Source organism: Eptatretus burgeri, chromosome 10 (genome assembly GCF_056783735.1).
Source record: "Eptatretus burgeri isolate ZD-2024b chromosome 10, Ebu_testis_v1, whole genome shotgun sequence".
In the NCBI taxonomy this organism is placed as follows: Eukaryota; Metazoa; Chordata; class Myxini; order Myxiniformes; family Myxinidae; genus Eptatretus; species Eptatretus burgeri.
This window is the reverse complement of record NC_140970.1, coordinates 37506229-37528673: the sequence shown is the minus strand read 5'-3', so window position 1 is coordinate 37528673 and position 22445 is coordinate 37506229. Positions and strand designations below refer to the sequence as shown.

General features: G+C 43.2%; 1 protein-coding gene across 3 annotated transcripts in view; it reads left to right on the top strand.

Annotated features, from left to right (window-relative positions):
- The window catches only part of GNB5 (G protein subunit beta 5), a 128966-nt gene that overhangs the window by 72580 nt on the left and 33941 nt on the right, over nucleotides 1-22445 (top strand). For all 3 annotated transcript variants that reach the window (XM_085897901.1, XM_085897902.1, XM_085897900.1), the window contains 2 exons: nucleotides 2100-2211; nucleotides 14063-14199. In XM_085897901.1, the coding sequence (XP_085754027.1) occupies nucleotides 2100-2211; nucleotides 14063-14199 (249 nt within the window). Of the gene's footprint in view, nucleotides 1-2099; nucleotides 2212-14062; nucleotides 14200-22445 lie in introns of those variants that run through there.

Genomic DNA, 22445 nt, shown 5'->3' with positions numbered 1-22445 from the left:
AATAATGATGCTATAGATGTTTATCCTCATCGCCATGTCATGAATCTGGGGTGTGTTCAGTTATTAAGTTTCTTGTAGAGTGCTTGCCAAGTGGCTTAAGCACTCAAGCAAGCACTGCATTAGAAACCGTTGAAAATGTCTGGCTTGGTAAGCGCTAACTAGCTGCTTGGTAACAACACACTACTGGAAATCTCAACAACAATGAGTATTTTCGTTGTAATGATAACACACCTTGTTCAGACCCACACATCCACCCACAGCCACAAAACAGTACATGATCGGGATGTCTTGAGAAATCTGATCACGAATGTTATGAGAAGTTGGCTATGATTTGACGGAACTGGATTAAAGAAATAAAGTATATGTTCGCTTGAAAAAGTCACCATGGAACCTGAAATCTGTATCCACGAGGGTGAAAGCATCCCTTTATCACTCCTAATTCCTAATTCTCATGATTAGATTTTATGGTTCTGGAACCTGGGATCTTACTAAACAGCTGGAGCAGAAACTTCAAACGTTTTGAAATGAGGATTCTGCACTGAATGCTTGGTGTCACTCAACTCAATAGATAGCACAACTATAAAATCAAAAATCAGTTGAGCATGTACAGTGTTAATAACATGCAAAAAAACAACTGCAATGGTTTTGGCATGTGATAACAATGGCTGCGAAAAGACTACCACAAATTGCAATGAACGGAAGAGAACATGGTATAAGGAGAAGAGGATAGACCTCACAAACACGAGAGAGATGTCACCCTTGGGTCAACAGGATTGTGTTGCCATCAAGCAACTCAGGCAGTCCAGGATAGAATGCAGTGGAAGAGAATCATGTCATTGGTCCGACCCGGCCCTGGTGTTGGAAATGGGAGATATACGAGGTATGCTATACTGTAGGCAAAATAACTTGGAGGTATGAATATTCCCTTTTGATCTGTTTCGTCTGGGTTCAAATCTCGACCCAGCTTTAATTGTCACCCTGTTGGGTCGTATGCAGAATGATGCTTCAATGTGTGTGCCATCCATCTGAATGACGTTAAGCCAGATAACTCATCTGCCAGCACTGTTGTTAGTGGATGTTAACGTTCCCTCTGTGTCTTTTGCAAAGAATAGACAAAATTTTGCCAGCACCCTGGCTTAATTCCAAATTCCTGTCCTAAACTACAGGGGACAATTTCAACCTACAGCAATGCACAGCAGCAGCCGCAGCACAGGCCAGGTTTGTATCAATGATGCAACCAGCAGTCATGTGTTGTACATAAATATATGGATTTCTTCTTTATATTTGGAAAACTGAGCTGATTAGCACTGCTATGCTCATTCCATGATGGCTAAGTCATGACCTAAGTGTATGAATTTTGAAAGACCTATCATTAACATCTGGTGTCACGATGACAAGCAGTTAATAGGCTTTTATTTGCACTAAAAGTTATGACAACAGCAGGTTCATTTGCAGAATATACATTTCCAAACAAAATATCCATTACCATTACCAAACAGAATATCCATTACCATTACCAAACAATATAATACATAACCCAGTGCCTGAGAAGTCATCATCCATAACCACACTTGAGGTCATTTGAGTATTCCCACCGGGGTGTGGCAGGATTGCTCCATGGGTGTGTGCTTGTCTATCTATGTATTGTCTGGTCTTTCACTGGATCTCTGATGGGGTGGGACGGAATTAAAACAGCCGTTCTGGTGTGGTGCGAGCTGAAAGTGCTGCATGCAGTCTTTTGGCTGGGTACTTAAAGCTGATTACACAGTTTGCATTTAGGCTTTTGGCCTGAAAGATCACAGTATGTTTTGAAAACCAGTATAAACAGGTATACCTACATGAGGCAAAGTAATGGAGAGTTGATATATAGCACAGCATAACATGTACTTTCTTTTGATGAGCCTGTTGGAACCAATAATGCACAGAATTCCTCCCATGAGTATGTAAGGTCCCATGAATCCCAAGCCTAATGCAGCAGTGCGACTTGTTCTGCAAATGCGAAAGTAGATTTAGTTCCCTTAAGATGATTGATATGTACATGTACACTGTGCCATTGTTGTATGAATAATTTGTTTGCTTTATATCAATTACACCATCAGATGGCATCGGAAGTGCTACAGGAAGGGGAAACTCTGTCAGTACTGCAGCAAGAGGCAGCATCATTAAAGGCACGACTGGAGGATGAGCGTGCAAAGCTGCATGATGTGGAGTGTGAGCATTCCTTTCATATTATTATCTCTGAATCTGAATTTGGCAAATTGTACGGAAACGCGACGCAAGTGCACATGTACAGAGGAGTAAAGTAGTTTTTTTTAGTCTATCTGCCTATCTGGCAGTCAAACAGAATAGAAAATCATTCCAAACAGGAAAATTACTGTTTTTAGAGATGTTGACCTGAAAAATAACTGGTGGTTGAATTCAGTGACCTGATATTACAAATCTTCAAATTTCAAGTCAAAGAGATGAACATATAGGATTTTAGAAATTCCACCGAAGTTGTTGACATCTGGTCTATGCTGACCTTTTGGCCAATGTTGACCTCATAAATAATTTGGTGGTTGAATTCAGTGACATGATATGCAAATCCTGTTCAAACTTCTCGTCAATCAGATGAAAATTGAAGATTTTAGAAATTTGACAAATTTGTTGACATTTGACATACATTGACCTTTTAACATCAAAAACAATAGGCTTCTTGCTTTTGACGAACTCTACCATAGTGGTAAGCTTTCAGGAAGATAGGTTTAAAATTGTGACATCTAAGCGATAAACATAAAAACAGACAAACAAACAGACAAGAAGTTGTCCTGCAGAGCACGATACTTTCAAAATCCATTAAACACAGTTGACCTCAAAAATAATGGTGGTTAAATTCAATGACCTAATATGCAACTCCTTTTCATATTTCAAGTCAATTGGATGAAAATTGACAATTTTTTAAATCCGGCCTATGTTTGACCTTTTGGCCTACATTGACCTCAAAAATAATTGCTGGTTGAAATCCGTGACCTGATCTGTAAATCCTTTTCAAATTTCAAGTCAATCAGATGAAAATTGAGGATTTTAGAAATCTCACCTAAGTTGTTGACCTTTGGCCTGTGTTGACATTTTGACCTTTTGAACTCCTTTTGACAAACTCCACCAAGTGGTGAAGTTTCATGAAGATCAGTTTAAAATTGTGACCTGTTGGCGATAAACCGACAGGCAAACAGACTGGATAACAAATTCGACTCACCAATATACTTGAAAAATCTTAGATTTTGCAAGTAACAAGAAAAAGACGTCGTGCAGAGCACGATACTTGCAAAATCCATCCCCCTCTCCGAAGGTTGCCATGGATACATCAAGTTGGCCATTTCATTAAGATTAAAATTGACAATCATCATCAAAGCTCAGGTCAATCGGATGAAGATTGATTATTTTTCAGATTTAAATTTATTTTAGAAATTTGACTTTAAGTTGACCTTTGACCTTTTGACTTCAAAAATAGTTGGTTTTCAAATTCAGTGACGCATTTTGCAATTGCTGCTTAATTTTCAGGTTAATCGGATGAAAATTGATGATTTTTCAGATGAAATTTGATGATTTCAGAAGTTTGACCTTGAACTGACCTTTGACCTCAAAAAGAATTGCTTTCCCAATTCAGTGATGGACTATGCAAATCCTGTTCAACTTTCAAGTTAATAGAATGTAAATTGACAATTTTTCAGTTGAAAATTGATGATTTTAGAAGTTTGATCTTGAGTTTACCTTTTACCTTTTACCTTTTGACCTCAAATCGTTGGTTTCTCAATTCAGTGATGTAATATGCAAATCCTGTTGAACTTTTTAGTCAATCGGATGAAAAATGACGATTTTAGAAATTCGACCTCAAGATGACCTTTGACCTGAAAACCAAGAGGCTTCTCAGTTGAGACTACCTCTTCAACTTGATAATGTTTCATGAAAATCAGTTCAGAATTGTGACCTGCAGGTGACTGACAGACAGACAGACAGACAGACAGAGAGACAGACAGAATAACGCATGCAACCAACCAACATACTTAAGAAATCTTCGATTTTCGCAAGTAACAGACAGACAGACAGACAGACAGACAGGGGTGAAAACATAACCTCCATCTACCTTCAGTGGCGGAGGTACTAACCGGTTCAATAGTGATCACAAAACTGAAAAGAACTAAATGATGCATTGTATGAAGAAGAGCCTCACCTCCAGTGTATCAAAAACTGTCCCACCCTTTCATTCGGGCATTGGATAGTAAAATGACTGCATCATGCTTGATATGCATTGTGAAGAACAATATTGTGCTCTATTACTTGTGGTTAGATAATGTGTTTTGATCATTATTGCACCGTTGAGTTGAATTAATTGTTTTTTATACATATATCAAGGCTCATGGAAGAGCTTGACAGAAAAGGGCAGCTGGGAGATATAATGACACTAGGGCATGGGGCCTAAGGTGCACAAGGTAAGCACAGGCAGACAACATCACTGAGGAAAAGCACACTGAGATGTAGAGAGGAGGCCAGAGTCGGTGAGAGTAGAAAATAATTCATACAGGCACATGAGCCAGCGTGACATGTTGGTGGGCTGCAGTCTTTAAAGATTGGAGGAAAGACCAGGACAGTATACAAACTCACAATGAAAATTCTATCGACATCAGAAATTCTCCTGTCTCCTGGCTCTGGGGGGGGGGGGGTGTTTGTGTACATGACTCTTTTAGAGCGTTATCCTAATTTTTTTTGTTCTATATGCCAAGACCTTCAAAAAAAGTTTGGGTAACACCTCCAGATCAAGTACGTTTACTCTGTAGGGTCCATCTTGGATTCACAGTTGGCTACCAGCAAACCATAATTGAACCAAAATGCCCGTATTGGGTTTACATGGAATAAATCATTATTAAGCATCCATCTTATATATTATTTCCGAGTTTGTGGTTTCGTATCGCGCTATCTTCGACTTTGCTCTGCACTCGAGTAACGTAATATTCGGCTTACATTATCTCAAAGACCACATGAGGTGCATGGTACAAAAAAAAGGAAATTAAATGGTTCTGAAACAGTGAAATCGTATTCCACTTACTGCATTAAAGTAAAATTACTACTGATACTCTGCATCAGTTCCTTTCTCAAACACACCCACCCCAACATGTCGCGCAGAGCGTGGGATATGCTAGTAAATTATTAATTTTGATTTACTTCAATTACCTATGCATTGCTTAACACATTTTAGCATGATTTATTCTCTTAAAACTTGGTTCACAGTAGAAAATGACCATATTTTACGTAATTTTAGTCAAAAATAGCTTTCAACTTTAAAGTAGCTCAAAGTTTGATGGTCTCTGAATGACTTAATATTGTAAGTAGAGCTATAAAATTTTGCCAAAAGTTTCATTTTTAAGTTCTCTGAGCAATTCAATTTTCATATTCTCACAATGGGGCTCTGTGTGATGACCACAGAGCTCATTGTAAACCAAAGTCACCCCGACCCACAAATGGCCACTTTTGCGGTATTTCATCAAATGATGATATCTCCACAATTAAATGGCATGGAAAGTTGATTTTTTTTATACTAAATATAGGTTATTGACCCCAAGGAATTCATTGGTTACATTTTTGTATTTTTTTAGCTGATCTAATTAGCATAATCCCAAGATTTTCCTCAAAATGACTGCCAAAATAATGAAAAGTAGACATCATTTAACATTGAAGCTTTAATTAATGGTCTAAAACAGTGATGTGCATATGCTTCAATCCTTCAGAGACTATATTGAGACACTCATCTTAATTAGATGTAGGGGAACTTGGGGCACAACCACATACCGGGGCAAGGTCAAGTACCAAAAGATTTCCATATTTTATTTCTAGCCATCGCACCATGTTTAGAATGATATGGGCTTTTCCTCGATAAAGGTAATACTGTGATGACAATGCTGTTAGGGTCTATTTGACCTTTACCCCATTGTTCGAGGCCAACCACCATGTAACCAAAAGATTCCATATGTTATTTCCCATTTATTCATAACACATATATGTAACTGAGCCATCAGACCATTTTTTTTAGAAAGATAAGGACATTTTTTTTTTTTACAAAGGGAACACTGTTGAGGGTCTATTTGACCTAGAATCCATCACTCAAGGTCAAATATCAGGTGACCAAATGATTCCCCATATGTGATTTCCTATTCGTGTATAATACATACCTCAGCCCTCAGACCATTTTTAAGTAAATTACAGGGATATGAAAGTCTATAATGTCATTTTTGGGGATACCTAAGTGAGTTAAGCTATGATGTCGCAGTGAGGTTAACTATGATGTCACTTCCTCTTGGCAACTGGATTTTCAAGAAAAAGAAGAGAAAACAATGCTGCAAACAAAAGGTAAGATTTTAATCTTACCTTTTGTTTGAAGTAAATAAGTAATTGAAGTAAATCAAAATTAATAATTTATGGATGTTTGCCAATGATTTATTCCATCTAAACCCAATATGGGCATTTTGGTTCAATTATAGTTTGCTGGTAGCCAACTGCGAATCCAAGATGAATCCAAGGTGATCACCTTTGATTTTAAGTAAATATAATGGTCAAAAGTTGTAAATGAAATATCAAAGAATAATTGTATCTCTTAAAATGAAATATTTTAATGAATAATTGTGAAATCTCGATCAAAATATTTAAATTTCAAAGCAAAATGGGGGAATCCCCCATATGGGGGAATCCCCCAATTCTATCTGATCCCCGAAATGAGGGAATCCCCCAATACTATCTGATCCCCAAAATGAGGGAATCCCCCAATTCTATCTATAAATAGACAAATTGTCTAATGTCATAAAGTTTGATCTAGAACACATAGAAATATAAATTAACTGTCAACTCATACATTTTTAAGGGTGAGGAATTGAATGGATTTGGTTTCAAAGACCTTGACTTATGCTTTCAGGGTCAACTATTAGTATTCAGATATTAATTAGGCAATTTGTAAAATATAATAAAACCTGATCTGGAACACATAGAAATATGAATTAAATGTCAAATCATCACATTTTTAAGGGTAAGGAATTGAATGGATTTGGTTTCCAATACCTTGACCTTGGCCTATGTTTTCAAGGTCAACTATTATTATGCACATATTAAATGTATCAGCTTGTCAAATCACATCTAGGATACATATGAATATGAAGAAAATGATAAATTATACATTATCAGAAGTTGGGGAAGAATGGAATGGAAACTATCATCACATGTTTTCTGCCTAAACAATAAAACAAAAACAGACCCCCATTAACATGAACACATGTAACATGGGGCACAACCATACATGCAAATGGATGGGGCACAACCACATACCAGTGTGCGATTGTGCCCCAGGCCTGGGACACAGCCACACACTGGTATGTGGTTGTGCCTCATCCAGAATGTGCAGAATAGTTTACATGTATTTACCTGTTATGCCCCTGAGTAGACGGGGGTCATATACAATTTCCAAAATTAAAACTAGCATCGATTGCAAATAGGTAGTTGTCCAATTTACTTGAAGTGTGTGGTTGTGCCTCCAATTCCCCTAGTATGTACAACATGTAGTACTAATGATATCCTATTTTTTTCAGGGTTGTGAAGAGTTGGATAAAGTTGGATAAAGTCTGTAACATCATTGGAGTTACAGACTCCAATGATGGAGTCTGTAACTCTTGTAAAGTCATCTCAAGACCTCTGTTATGATGCAACAAAACGTATTATCTGCCAAAAAGTAGGCGATGATAAGACAGCAAGCACAAGCAATGGCTGTAAAAGGATACGGGAAGCCAGCGGCATACACAATGACCATGTTTCCAAAAGACAAGCTTTTTGAAGGAGATGGGTTTTGTTATCATGTGACTAATGAATGTTACAAGAAGTACACTATGAAGACAGTTCTTGACAGAATAACTAAGAAGAATCTAGTTCAAGGCCAAGACTCATCTTTTTCTCAGCAGCACAAAACTGAAGGTAGAAGCTCTCGCTCCCAGGCAGTTCGCCACCGACCCAATGCAGATACTACAGCAACAGGATTGCGAGTTGTGAACTGCATTATCTGTGATAACAAATCCAACAAACAACTGTACACAAAATATCGTAAAAGTGAATCCAACCGTGCTATGTCTTTTCTTGCTGCAACTAATTTCTTCCAAGATGCCGTCTTCAACCGAACTTGTGATCTTCAAGATCCACATTCTGTGTTTGGAGCAGATCTGTATTATCACAATGAGTGCATGACAAAGTACATGTATAAATATGAGTCATGATCGAAGGACTAACAGCTTGTTTGACTATTTTTGACTAAAATTACGTAAAATATGGTCATTTTCTACTGTGAACCAAGTTTTAAGAGAATAAATCATGCTAAAATGTGTTAAGCAATTCATAAGTAATTGAAGTAAATCAAAATTAATAATTTATGGTTATTTACTAATGATTTATTCCATCTAAACCCAATATGGGCATTTTGGTTCAATTATAATTTGCTGGTAGCCAACTGCGAATCCAAGATGGACCCGACAGAGAAAATGTACTTGATCTGGAGGTGTTACCCAAACTTTTTTTGAAGGTCTTGGCATAGAGAACAAAAAAAAATAGGGTGACGCTCTAAAAGAGTCATGTACACAAACCAACGGGAGAATCAAAGTTGTGCAAACCAACTGCTAACCTGGTTGTCAGGTCAGGTTAGATCTGTGACCTGCTACAGGTACCATGTAAACCTGTACTAACCTGTTCCATGGTCGGGTTGTCGGCGACTAAACCGTCTCCCCCACCAGGTTTTCTGGTGAGGAGGGTGTATGGATATGGACACCAAGCAGGATTAAAAACAAAACCTGTCAAAGGGCGGAGGAGCTCCTTGTGAGCCAACGGCCATCCATATCTAGTGCCCAACTGTGTCTGCGGACGTCCTCCTGCAGTTGGGTTACTTTTTTTCGAAGGAGGTTGGTGGCAGGATTTGCACTCCGGCCACCGTAAAACCCTTCATTCCGCAAAACACAAAAACGCAAAAAAAATCTGAAAACCCACTCCATGGGAGTACCTCCTGTGCAGCTTCCCTTCGCAGGGCAGCTCACCGGATGACGGGATTGGGGCAAAGCCTTCGGGACCCCCAATCTTTGATGATAGGAGGGAAACCATGGGGTAACATCCCAAGGTCAGATTGCGGGAGAGTGTGTCAGAGTGGTGCTGAGGTGTCGTCCACCAGACGGCGGTCTCCTTGGGTTAACCTGAGGCGGTCCCTTCGGGTGGGTGCCTGGAATGTCCTATCCCTAAGAGAGGATGATCACCTGTCTCTGTTATCATCTGAGCTCAAGCATTTGGACATCAGGATTGCAGCTCTCTCTGAGGTTCGGAGACCGGATTGCGGCGAGATATTGGTGGGTGGTTACACCTACGATTGTTCTGGTCGCTCTGATGGTTACCATACCCAAGGAGTTGCTGTAGCTGTGTCCAATAAGCTGACCCCAATGATAATTGAGGTAACACCGGTCAATGAGCGTATTATGAGACTAAGGATTCGTCACTCCTTAGGTGTCATTTCCCTGGTCTCTGTTTGTGCTCCGACTGAGGCGAGTGATCTCACCGTGAAGGATGCATTCTACGCCACGCTCGAGTCTGTGCTTGATCAGTGCCCCAGACGAGATACACTTCTAGTCTTGGCGGATTTCAATGCATCGACTGGAACTGATAGGGATGGTTATGAGATGTGTATTGGTCCCCATGGGTACGGAACTATGACTCAGAATAGCACTAAGTTCCTTGACTTTGCAAGAAGTCATGGACTTCGGGTGGCTGGTTCATGGTTTCAGCGCCCACAAGCTCATCGCTGGACTTGGTATACCAACACTGGCGGTGTGGCAAAGGAGATTGACCATGTCCTCATTGACGGTCGTTTGAGGATGATCCAGAACTGCAGGGTCTACCAGAGTGCTCAGTTCCTCAATAATGACCACAGGCTTGTTGTAGAAACTCTAAAGCTGCACCTTAAATCCTGGAGAATGGTACCATCCCAGCCTAGGCTGGATGTTGGCAAGCTCGGGGATGAGAGAGTAGCTGAGGAGTTTGCGAACAGGCTGAGTGGACACTTGGGGGGGTCTGGGTGTTTTGGGGGGTCCTGAAGAGTGGTGGAGTGCCTTCAAGACCACCGTCCTTGATGTTGCCGGTGGATGTCTTGGAACTCACCGCAGGGCAAAGAAGAATTTTGTCTCTCAAGGGACACTGGATGCCATTGACCAGAGCCACAGGGCCAGGCTGAATGGCAGAGCTGAGCTGTTCAGGGAGCTGAGGCGTAAAACTGTACGTGCACGCAGGGTGGACAAGGAGGCCGATGTGCGACGAATCTGTGAGGGGGTAGAGCATCACCTGTGGACAGATGATTCTCATCCCGCTTACAGGGGAATTCGCGCATTGCGTTCATCCAAGCACATCCCTCGGAGCACTGCAGTTCGAGCAGAGAGTGGTAGGCTCTTGACAGAGGAGTCTGAAGTGAAGGCCCGCTGGGCAGGTTACTTTGAGCGGTTGTACCAGGCTGATCCCCCAGCTGTCGAGTTGGACGTCAAGGGTGTTACAATCCCTGTTGCTGACCCTCAAATCAACTGTGGTCCACCTTTGCTTGTGGAAACACGGGCTGCAGTGAACCAGTTGAAACGGGGCAAAGCTCCAGGGATCTGTGGCATCCATGCTGAACTTCTCAAGGCTGGTGGAAATGCTGCACTCGTGTCGTTTCATGCAGTTTTGTGCTCTGCCTGGAACACAGGCATCATCCCAACTGATTGGAAGAGGGGCCTTGTTGTTCCTCTCTGGAAAGGGAATGGTGATCGCCAAGACTGCAACAACTACCGAGGGGTGACGCTGCTCTCAGTGCCGGGCAAGGTCTTTGCTCGGATAATTCTTGATCGGGTTCACCAACATCTGCTTGTGCACCAGCGTCCAGCGCAGTCAGGCTTTACAATAAAGAAGTCAACGATTGACTGTATCATTGCTCTTCATGTCCTCACCGAACGCAGACGAGAGTTTCGGCAGGAGCTGCTTGCAGCCTATGTTGATCTCTGTAAAGCGTTCGATTCAGTGAATTGGGATGTCCTCTGGAGGATTCTTGGTCTTCGTGGGGTGCCACCAAAACTGATCGATCTGATGTCTGAACTCTACTCTGGTACTGAGAGTGCTGTGAAGTGTGGTGGTACCATCTCTGACTTATTTCCAGTTGTTACTGGAGTTCGTCAGGGGTGTGTACTGGCCCCACACTTTTCAGCACTTGTATGGACTGCATTTTAGGGAGGATGTCGGAGAGATCAAGCTGCGGTGCATCGTTTGGGAATGTCAAGATCTCGGACCTTGATTTTGCAGATGTTGCAGTCATCTTTGCGGAGACTTTAGATATCATTTTGGGGGCCCTCGAGGTGCTGAATGAGGAGTCAGAGCCGCTGGGATTACGGGTTTCTTGGGTCAAAACTAAGATCCAGGCTTTCGGTGACATATTGGATGCTGCTGTCCTGTCTTTGTCTGTTTGTGGTGAGGATGTTGAGGTCGTGGAGAGATTCACTTGCCTTGGCAGTTATATTCATGTCGCTGCTGGCTGTGAGTCAGAGGTCAATAGACGTCTGGGTCGGGCCTGGGGAGTCATGGATTCACTGGATCATGGGGTGTGGCGCTGCCGGTACCTGTGCGGGAGGACGAAAGTCCGAGTGTTCAGGTCCTTGGTACTTCCAGTCTTGCTCTATGGATGCGAGACTTGGACTCTGACCAAAGATCTGAGACGGAGACTTAGTTCCTTTGGTACCAGGTCTCTTCGGAGAATCCTTGGCTATTGCTGGTCAGATTTTGTGTCCAACGAGCGGTTGCTGAGAAAGACTCGGATGAGATTTGTTACCTGCATAGTCCGTGAGCGTCAGTTGCGGCTGTATGGACATGTGGCTCGTTTTCCTGATGCTGATCCTGCTCACCGGATTCTCTCAGCGAGGGAGTCTCATGAGTGGAGGAGGCCAGTGGGCCGACCACGTGCCTCGTGGTTGCAGCAGGTTGACTATCATCTCAAGGAGATGGGGTTGGGCCTGGCATCTGCCTGGGGGATGGCCAGACGGAGGCCCCTGGAGTACCGGCGGAAAGTGGACGCAGCGACGCGCTGTTCTGGCGCATGCTCCCATACCTGACCTGACCTGACACAAACACCCCCCCCCCACCCCCCAGTGCCTGTACTAAAAAGGGGAATGAAGGCATGAGTTGTGCAGGAAGATTAACTTGGGGAGTGCAACAAAAAATATGATAAGCCTGGACAACCCAGAAAGGCAGGTAAGCGATGGAGAGTGGACAGCGTGAGAAAAGTATGACAAGAGAGAGGTGATAGTTGCATAGAGGGATACCAGACCACCAATCTGTCTGCAATGTGAAAGAAGAAGGCCTCCTGATTCATTAATTTATTCATGTATACCTCCCAGGTTCTGGTTGCATCATCACTTGGGATGCTGCTAAAGCAGTATTCAACCCCTGCATTCAACCCCTGCAGGCTAGGACAGGAATTCAACCCCTGCAGGCTCGGACAGGAATTTTAGTGTCAGTGACAATTTGTTACCTTTTGGGAAAGACACACTGGGTCTTTTCCATCCACCAGCAGCCCATACTGGCCTGAATGGTTTCCATCCAGATCCACATTCACTGACGTTCTGCCTGTGAAACACCAGGATGACATTTCATAGTCTGGCTGAGAATCAAATGCAGGGTCGAGAGCTAAAATGCAAGACTGCTACACCTTTGAACTATCCTTTCAACACATCCTCTTGATAAGAGACACCTATTAGCCTGAGTTCCTTCAATCCTCCACTTCCAGGGAGGTTACATGGGTTACAACAGGACCAGTGCAGAACGTTGAGCTGTACTCGATGGTGCTGCAGATAGACATTGAAGACATCATTAATAGCTGGGAGCACCCACAAAAATGTTAAGATCTATGGAGTATTTCAAGGCATTGCATTCTGGCTTGAGGAGGAGGTACACACATTTATTTGCTGGTAGGCTGCTCACAGCCACCCAGGGCGGTTCCACCACCTGTCCCCTCGGAGCTTTTAGCAGAACACAAGTTGTGTTGCAAACTCTTGGGACAGGATGCCAGATGAGGGATTTGTTGGTTTTGGGAGTTATTTCTACAAAACGGGTTGCAGTCATTCCTTGAGTGCAATAGCAGATATAATACTTGTTGCTCATTGTTAACCATAACCATAACCCTTGGCCAGTCAAACCTCCAAAAAATCTGGAGCTTGGGAAGCTTTCTGACTGCAGCCAACAAATTGCAACCTTAATGAGGAAAAAATCAGAGAAGTTAGCAGGAAAGCTGCTCATTCCCAGTTCCAATAGAGAAGAGGACTTATTTGTGGAGATCAGAGTTGGAAAATTCATTGATTGAGGCAGGCCTGATGCCACACAGAAGGCATTGGCAGGAGCACCATGTGATGTAGCATTTCTAATGCCCAACCAGCTGGCATTGTGGCAGATGAGCTCACTACATATAAAGAAAAGAGAGTTGGGGCAGGTCATTATAATTACCACAACTCTGTTGGAGAAAAGCAAAGAGTATTTGGAGTCATTCTCGAAGGTGAGGTGGGAGCAGGGGGCTAAATCACAGGGAGCACCAACAAGTGTTTACAGAGGGGTGCAGTGCTAGAATTAGTCCAGAGGGTTGGGTTTTGTTAATAGAGAGGATGGGTGGTTGTAGATGGAGTTTCTGACACTGCTAATATATCAAAAGAATCATGTCAAAGGTTGTGTGACCATCACAGAAATCAAGCTTGTGCTATGCTATTTGAGGAACTTGAGAAGAGAAGAGTCTTGTGGTCATGAACAATAATGGATTCAATCACTTTGCTTTCATTGAGTAGAAGAGAAAAGATAATGTAGAGCAGCCCAACTTAGCATGAGGACCAGTGCACTAATTTCATCTGGAATGGAATTATGCTTTGCCAGAAACCTTTCCTTCTTGCTTGCAGAATTGCTGCACCATACAATAATATATGATCATGCTGTATAACATGGAGTCTTTAATGCATTTGGCCTCCAGTGCGACAGGTTGCTGAGCGTGTGGAACCATTGGGCCAATTTGTGATGAAACCACGGCGTACTCTCAAGGGTCATGGCAACAAAGTGTTGTGCATGGACTGGTGCCGGGACAAACGCAGACTGGTCAGCTCTTCACAGGTATTCTTCAGTTATTGCCATAAATGGACTCACTCAGATATAATCATACGATATTCAACACCTCATTTATTACGTCTGCCATCGAAGGTGGACAGCAGTTCTGTTTTCACCCCTGTTTGTCTGTCTGTCTGTGATTGTTGGCGGACCTTGAGCGCCCTGCGGAAATATTGGGGGGACATATCTCAGACAGAGCAGGGGGAGGGGAGGAGAGACTGGAGAGGAGACGGTAGAAGACAGAAGTTTCCACCGACCTGCCTGTCGTGACGATAAGAGAGTGAGAGACTTAAAGACTCAGCCTCATCGTGGGAGATACCAATGATCCGAAATGTCTTGGTTTCCACTGCGTAAAGCCAAGAAAGTTGATAGGCAGGAGCACCAGCCCAGAGGAGAGAGCAGTACTCCATCAGGCTGCGGACGAAAGCTTTGAAAATGGTCAGGAGCTCAGGGAGGGGGCGAGGAAGGATTTTGCACGACGGAGGATTCCCAGTCGGCGACTGTAGAGTCCCTTTATAGAGAGAGTCGCGACATAGAGGGTCCGGAAAAATCTAGTCACGTGATTGCGTGGAGCCATTTTGAGTCCATCGCGGACAGGATCGGACGCATATCGGTCAGCGTTTTAACGTTCCCGCTGTACGCAGCGTTCTCATTCGTGTTTTACATCGATTTTACGACAAAATGACAGGTTGTTGCGCCTTTGGGTGCACAGATAGAACGGAGAAGGGACTCAAGATGTATAGATTTCCATCAGATGCTAAAAGACGGAAAATCTGGGAGGACAGAGTCAGTTGTGTTGGATGGAAAGCAACTTCGTCAGTTCTCTGCCAGGTCAGTGTGATGGTGGTAATGGTCCCATATACGTGTACTGCGAGTGAGACTGGCCTTTGCTTTGACTTTCCAGGCTTGTTATCCATTGCTCCTGAATTAATTAGCACTTGAAGGGGAAGGCATCTTTATTTAAAATTAAGTTTGAGTTTGAGTTAGAGTCTTCGAGCTAGATCAATTAATATCGGGTCGAGATCATGTCTCCAAAGTCAGACTCATAGTCAAAACAAAGACGAATGAACGGAGAACGGATCCGGGCTAACTCGGCCCACGGGCTAACTCGGCCCACGGGCTAACACGGCCCACGGGCTAACACGGCCCACGGGCTAACACGGTCCACGGGCTAACACGGCCCACAGGCTAACTCGGCCCACGGGCTAACTCGGCCTTTCACAATGGTCTCTGAGACCTTCGTAAAACAAATAATAAAATAAGTTTTTTTTTTGTACTTTCACATGGAAGATATGATTATTGTCATTCAAATTTTCAGTGATGCTTCAGAAAGAATTTGCAAGAAACCAATTCATGCCAGTTATACAGTTGTATGCCACAACTGAGAAAGAGGGGGGGGCATGCATTGAATGTATGTATTTGTCTCTGTTGATTTGAATGGGTGAGGACATTAACGTGTGTGTGTGTGTGTGTGCGTGTGCGTGTGGGAATGAGGGCGCTGGGTGGGGTGGGCTAATCTATTTTTGGTGGGATTAATATATGATCGGCAACATGCAGCAAAGATTAGATTAATAATTTAAATATGAAAATTAAACAAACACAATTATATACCCACACACGATAAACAAGGTCAAACAACTGCAGCAATACAAAGATAACTCTTAACATTGTATTGTACATGTACATGTAGAAGCAGGGAGGTGAGAGTTCGAGTCTCGCTCTCCTTCTTTGTCATGGTTATAAATGTCTGTGACTGTTAAATCACAAACAGCTCTGTGAATTTATTCTTTATCATTTGGCTTTTAGTTGTCATAAATCTTCTATTTTGTCATCTTCACATAATTTGTTCATTATCAACATGGAAAAGACCATTCCCATCTCTCATACATGGAATACATCATGGAATACACGGTTCAATGCACTGGCGCCATACGGCGGCTCTGCACGTGCACCGCACTGAATGGACTCAAAATGGCATCAAATCGTTAGTTGTCGCTACTCTCTCTATAAAGGGACTCTCGGCGACTGGCTTTGGAGGCCAGGATTTGCATATCAGGTCAGTGAATTCAACCACCTATTACTTTTGAGGTTATCTTAGGGCAAAAGGTCAGCATAGGCCACAAGGTCAACCCAAAAAGGCCAACTTTTTAAATTGTCAATTTTCATCTGATTGACTTGAATTTTGAAGACTATTTGCATATCAGGTCGCTGAATTCAACCACCGATTAGTTTTGAGGTAAACAGGCCAAAAGGTCAACATACCCCAAATTTCTAAAATCCTCAATTTTAATCCAATTAACTTTAAATTTGAAGAGCATTTTCATGTCAGGTTGCTAAATTCAAACACCTATTAATTTGTGGTAAACATAGGCCAAAAGATCAAAATGGACCAAAAGGCCAATTTGGGCCAAATTTTCTAAAATCCTCAATTTCTATCCAATTGACTTGAATTTTGAAGAGCTTTTTCATTTCAGGTTGCTGAATTCAACTACCAATTTATTTTAAGGTCAAAAGGTCAACACAGGCCTACTTTCTAAAATTAATACATTAGGCCAAAAACGAAACATATTACGATATCTCAAAAGGTTGTGGACGGGTTACGACAAAACAAGGTGGATGAGTTGGATAGGTGACAAGAACAAGCGGATTGGACTTTGATACGGATCCAGCTCATTAGTGGGATACAAAACGTGACCTGTTCCACCTGGCCGAGGTATGTGCTTTACCGAGTGCCATTCTACTTTGTGCTGTTTTGCCAAGTTTTCACTCTTTGAGTGATTTTTCATTTGTCTGTTTGTGTGCAGGATATCTCAAAAAGTTGCAGACAGATTTGGATGAAATTTTGTGGACAGGTTGGGAGTTTGACAAGGATGAACTGATTAGATTTTGGTGCAGATCCAGATCTGGATCCGGCTACTAGAATTGTTTTAAGTGATTCTTCACCTTGAGAGATTGGGCCAAAAACTAAATATAGCACGACATCTCAAAAAGTTGTAGACGGATTCGGACGAAACTTGGTGGACAGGTTGGGTGTGTCGCAAGGACGAAGTGATAAGATTTTGGTGAAGATCTGAATCTGTAACTGGATACCAGAATTATTTATTTTTTTTAAGTGATTCTTCACCGTTGAGAGATGGGGCTAAAAATGATATAGTGCTGTGTGGAATGATATTTCAAAAATGTATTGGGCCCGATATGTTCTAGTGAATCAGTCATTGCGTGGCAGAGGTATGTGCTCCACCGAGTGCCCTTCGAGTTGTTTTAGTGATTCTTCACCATTGAGAGATCGGGCCAAAGTGATATATAGAATGATCTTTCAAAAATGTGTGGACTGATTTTGACAAAAGTCAGTGGATGAGTTGGGTCAGTGATAATAACAAGCAGATCAGATTTTGGTTCAGGTTTGGATGTAGATCTGGCCTATCAGTGGGATACAAAACGTAAAATGTTCAGCTTGGCAGAGGTATGTGTTCTACTGAGTGCCGTTCTAGTTTGCTAGTGTACTCACCTCTGTGCTGTTTGCTCCTAGATATGTATTTTTCTTCAGCGGAGTCAAATACAATAAAAACTGCCTTTGTGGTACAATGCAGCATGATAGCTTTATGTACTGTATCGCAAAAGCATGTCATCCTGCGGCTGGGGGCATCAAATCAGTATGCATTTAGATTGTGGTCATCAAAGATAACCCATGTGGTGCCTTTCAAAAGGAGTGGGACATTTTGTGTCGGTACCCTGTCTCGAGATATCATAAAAAACAACAAAAAAAAAACAATTATGGGATGTTGATGTTCAATTCGATTCAAAGAATGGGGTTACAACAAAGGAGATAATGAAACTAAATTACTGAGTTAATAACGTGTGAATAAATCACAGGTGTTAGCATTATCACAGATGTTAGTAATTTTTCTGTGATTCTCTCCCAATGATTATCATAACCCTCCGCTCCCACCTCTCGTTTGTGTGTGTGTTGCACCGTTCTTGAAACAGAAACAACTCCATGTACTTCTCTTTCTCAGACAACAAGGACAAACTTTTAATCACTCATCCCGACTCTCTCTTCCTCATATGTGGTGACTTCAATTGTCACCATGCAAATTGGCTGGGTGTTGGTTCCTCTCTCTCACCAGCCATGGAACTTCAGCAAAAGACTTCTGTGACTTCATGAGACCGACTCAATCTGTGATCGTTCTGATCCGGATTTCTCCCAATGGCAAATCTTCCCTTCTGGACTTGGAGCAGAGTAAGAGCAGGAGACATTTGCAGGGAAGTTTGTCAATACCAATTGGTTCATCTGATCATATGCTTGTGAGAGTCAACATCTCTCTGGCAATTTTCAAAGAGCTGCCTCGACGTCAGCGAGTCTGGAAATTCATTCAGACAAACTGGCAGGGACTGCAAGCAGCCATTTCACTTCAGGACTGCTCTCCCATATATACTGCCACTGATATAAACTCAGCCTGTGAATTATTCTACAGAAACCTGCTCTGACTGATGCAGATGTCCATCCCATCACGTCATTAGTTATCCCACCTTTCTTCCCGCCCATTGTACACTGAATCTAGTGGTGAGGCAGTGGCTCTAAAAAAAACTTGCCTTCTATTCCTGGAAAGCAAACCCGAATGAAGGCATTCTCAGACCATTCTACAAGGCACGCAACAACTGTGTGTCCACTCTCAAAAGATCCAAAAAACAACATCAGTCCAACCTCAAGATTGAAATTTCAAACTCCTCTCCCTCCTATAAAACCTGGTGGCACCTTCTTAAGTCTGTCACCAGAGTATGATCCCCGTCCATAATTTCCCTCTTTTCAAATGGCACTGCAGCCAACTCTGCTCATGAGAAGGCCAAATGCCTCATTTTTGTGATTGCTTCCAAGTCTTGTGTCGCCAACCCCTTGCTCTCTGTACCCACCCTACCCAGTCATAGCCAACTGCTCCTGGACTCTCTCTCTCTCTCTCTCTCTCTCTCTCTCTCTCTCTCTCTCTCTCTCTCTCTCTCTCTCTCTCTCTCTCTCTCTCTCTCTCTCTCTCTCTCTCACTCTCTCTCTCGCACCTGAGAAGATGGAGAAGATTCTGGCAACCCTCGACTCTGATTCTGCTACTGGACCGGACGACATCTGTTCTTGTGTCCAAAAACCTGCTCTGCTGCTCTTGCACCTCTTCCTTCTGCTCTTGCACCTCCTCTTTTTGCTCTTTTCACCCTATCGTTTGCCCAAGGTCATCTTCTATCTGCATGGAAAGCAGCCATCACTGCATTACATTTAAGGTTAAAAAATGGATCTCCTTAATTACAGACCTGTCAGCTTACTTCCAACCATCAGCAAGGTCATGGAATTCATCATCGAAGTTCCTTTTTTTGAACTGCCTCATCCCAGATAACCAATTTTGGATTCAGACTTGGTCACTCTACTTTGTACATGCTGCTTCTACTCTCCCAACAATGGGCATAGGCCCTCAATGTCAGATATGAGATCAGGGCCATTTAGCGAGATATATGAGGTCCATCTAAAAAGTAACAGGACTGACTTCACAGAAATTTTAATCCAAAAAATATATTGAAATTACAGCTTATCCCCTTCAAAATAGTTTCCCTCCGATCTCACACACTTGTCCATCCTCTTCTTTGATGCACCCCCGGAAGGCTTCTTCTGGAATCCTCCGGAGCTCTGTCATCACAGCCCTTTTGATGGCCTCCACATCAGGAAATTGGGTCCCCTTGATCACCCCCTTGAGCTTGTGGAATGGGAAAAAATCACAAGGGGCCAAGTCTGGTGAATACGGGGGTTGCTCTACAGTTGGCACGTTCCTCTCCACCAGAAACTGTCGGATGCTCAGGTCACTGTGAGCAGGGGCATTGTCATGATGGAGTACCCAGGCGTTGTTCTCCCACAGATCCCTCCTCTTGCCTCAGACTGATCTCATAAGGTGCCGGAAGATCTCCTTGTACAGGTATTGATTCACTGTTTGACCCTGTGGTAGAAACTCGTGTGGACGATGCCCTTGATGTCAAAAAAACGTGATGAGCATCACCTTGACCTTCGATTTTGACATCCTTACTTTCTTTGGTCTTGGTGATGCCAGACTTTTCCACCGATGACTGCTGTTTGGTCTCGGGATCGTATTCGAATATCCACGATTCATCGGCAGTAATGACTCTCCCGAGCAGGTCTGGATCATCCTCGAGGTGCTCGATAATGTCTTGACAGACAGTGACTCTTTGCTGTTTCTGTTCCTCGGACAACAGCTTGGGGACCATCTTTGTGCACACCTTGCACATTTCGAGATTTTCAGTGATGATGCTCCAGACAGTGTCCTTGTTGATGGAAAGTTCCTCAGCAATCATCTGCACCACGAGTCGACGATCTGCGTGCATCATCTGCTTCACACGCTCGATGTTGTCCGCCGTTTTGCTCGTTGAAGGTCTTCCAGACCGTGGATCATCTTTAACCTCCTCCTGTCCCTCTTTGAACCTCTTGTGCCATCCAAATGCGTGTGTACGTGACATCGTTTCTTCCCCGTAGGCTTTCCGCAGCATTGCGAAGGATTCGGAAGGTGTTTTGCCAAGCTTGGCAAGAAACTTCAGATTGACTTTCTGCTCACGACTCATAGCGTGACGACTCAGATGAGACAACGTGACGACTCAGATGACGACCTGTAAAAAAAAATCACACAATGAGCGCAGTCAACCATCACCAATCATATATATTGCTGGAATGTTGCGAAAGACTGTGACGCAACCCGTTCATTCAAGTTGTGTAAGTGGAGCACACAGCAGGCTCAGTCCCGTTACTTTTTAGATGGACCTTGTATCTCGAACTTTCGATGCAGTCCAACCTCTGCCGTGACAATCTCACCTTTCATATAAGCAGCGGCCTCTTCCCTCTTTAAACCTTAAGAAAAATCAAAAGCTTGTCAAACACTTGGAATATGTCTTTCAATCCTGACAAACATCACACTCTCACTATCTCTCTCCGAAAGGACCATCTGGCAAACCTTCCCATCTACTTTCTTCATAATCCTCTTGAGGAAGTTCAGTTACTAAAACCCCTGGGTTCATTATCAGTCATGATCTATCCTGGGCAAACCACATTTCTAAGTTGGCCTGCAAATGCACTCTACCTGGGCATCATCCATTGTACAAAGCCCTTTCTTGGCACCCCTGACCTCCTGTCTACCTTGAAGGATTCATCCACAACTTGATGGAGTACTGCTCTCCCCTCTGAGATGGCGACCTTGCATCACACCATGCTCAGCTTGATGCCGTGGAAACGATGAGTCCATCGACCTTTCACTTTCCCATCGCAGACAAGTCGGTGGTTTCTGTCTTCTACCGCTTCCTTTCTGGTCTTGCACCCTCTACTCTTTCCATGCTTTGACCCCCCCCCCCGCCCCACATCCCTCCACTGAGGTGTCTACAGGGTGCACATGGTCCACCATCAACCCCCTTCTGGTGAATCTCCCAAAATCTAGGATCACTCCTTACCTCCACTCATTAATTCCTATTTTCCTCCTAACTGTGGAACAAACTTCGACATTCTCTTCAATCTCATTTTGTCTTCCAGGTTTTCAAGACAGAATTTCCCCCAACATCTCAGATCATCCCCAGCCTGGTGTTGGCTTAGTGGTTAGGGTGGCGGCTTGGGATCCAAGGGTCCTGAGTTCAAGCCCCGTTGGCTGCTGAATTAACACCAGGGGGTTGACTCAGCCTGTCATCCTTCCGAGGTCGGCGAAATGAGTGCCAGTGTACTGGTCCCGGTGTATGCCCCGTTTAGAGTAGGTGTACCATATCCCTGTGTGTCGTAAGAGGCGACCAGGGTTGGCGTCAGGAAGGGCATCCGTCCATAAAACATTGCCTCAAGAAAAAGCCAAACCCCTGCACAGCAGGGAAAAATGGCTGTAAAAACAGTCATTTTTTACTTATATCTCAGATCATCCCCCATCCAAAAGCTACCCTCGTTATCTTTTCTACCCTCGTTACACCACTCCACCCCCATTCCTCCTCTTTCCAAATTTTCAGTTTTCCATCCTGAGAGTTTCTTTCTGTATACATCATGTCCACCCTTTGCGTCCTCATCTAACCCTCATTGCTCCTCACACCCATTATTTGTCCAAGTCTCATTCGACTTTGTCATTCAACTCTGTTGGTGTTTCCTCCTTTCTCTACTTTTCCTTTTGTTTTGTTGTGTCCTGTTCCATTCAGTGTTCTAAGATCTTCCACGAGCCTTGACTTTGTATCCAAAAAAAAACATCCAG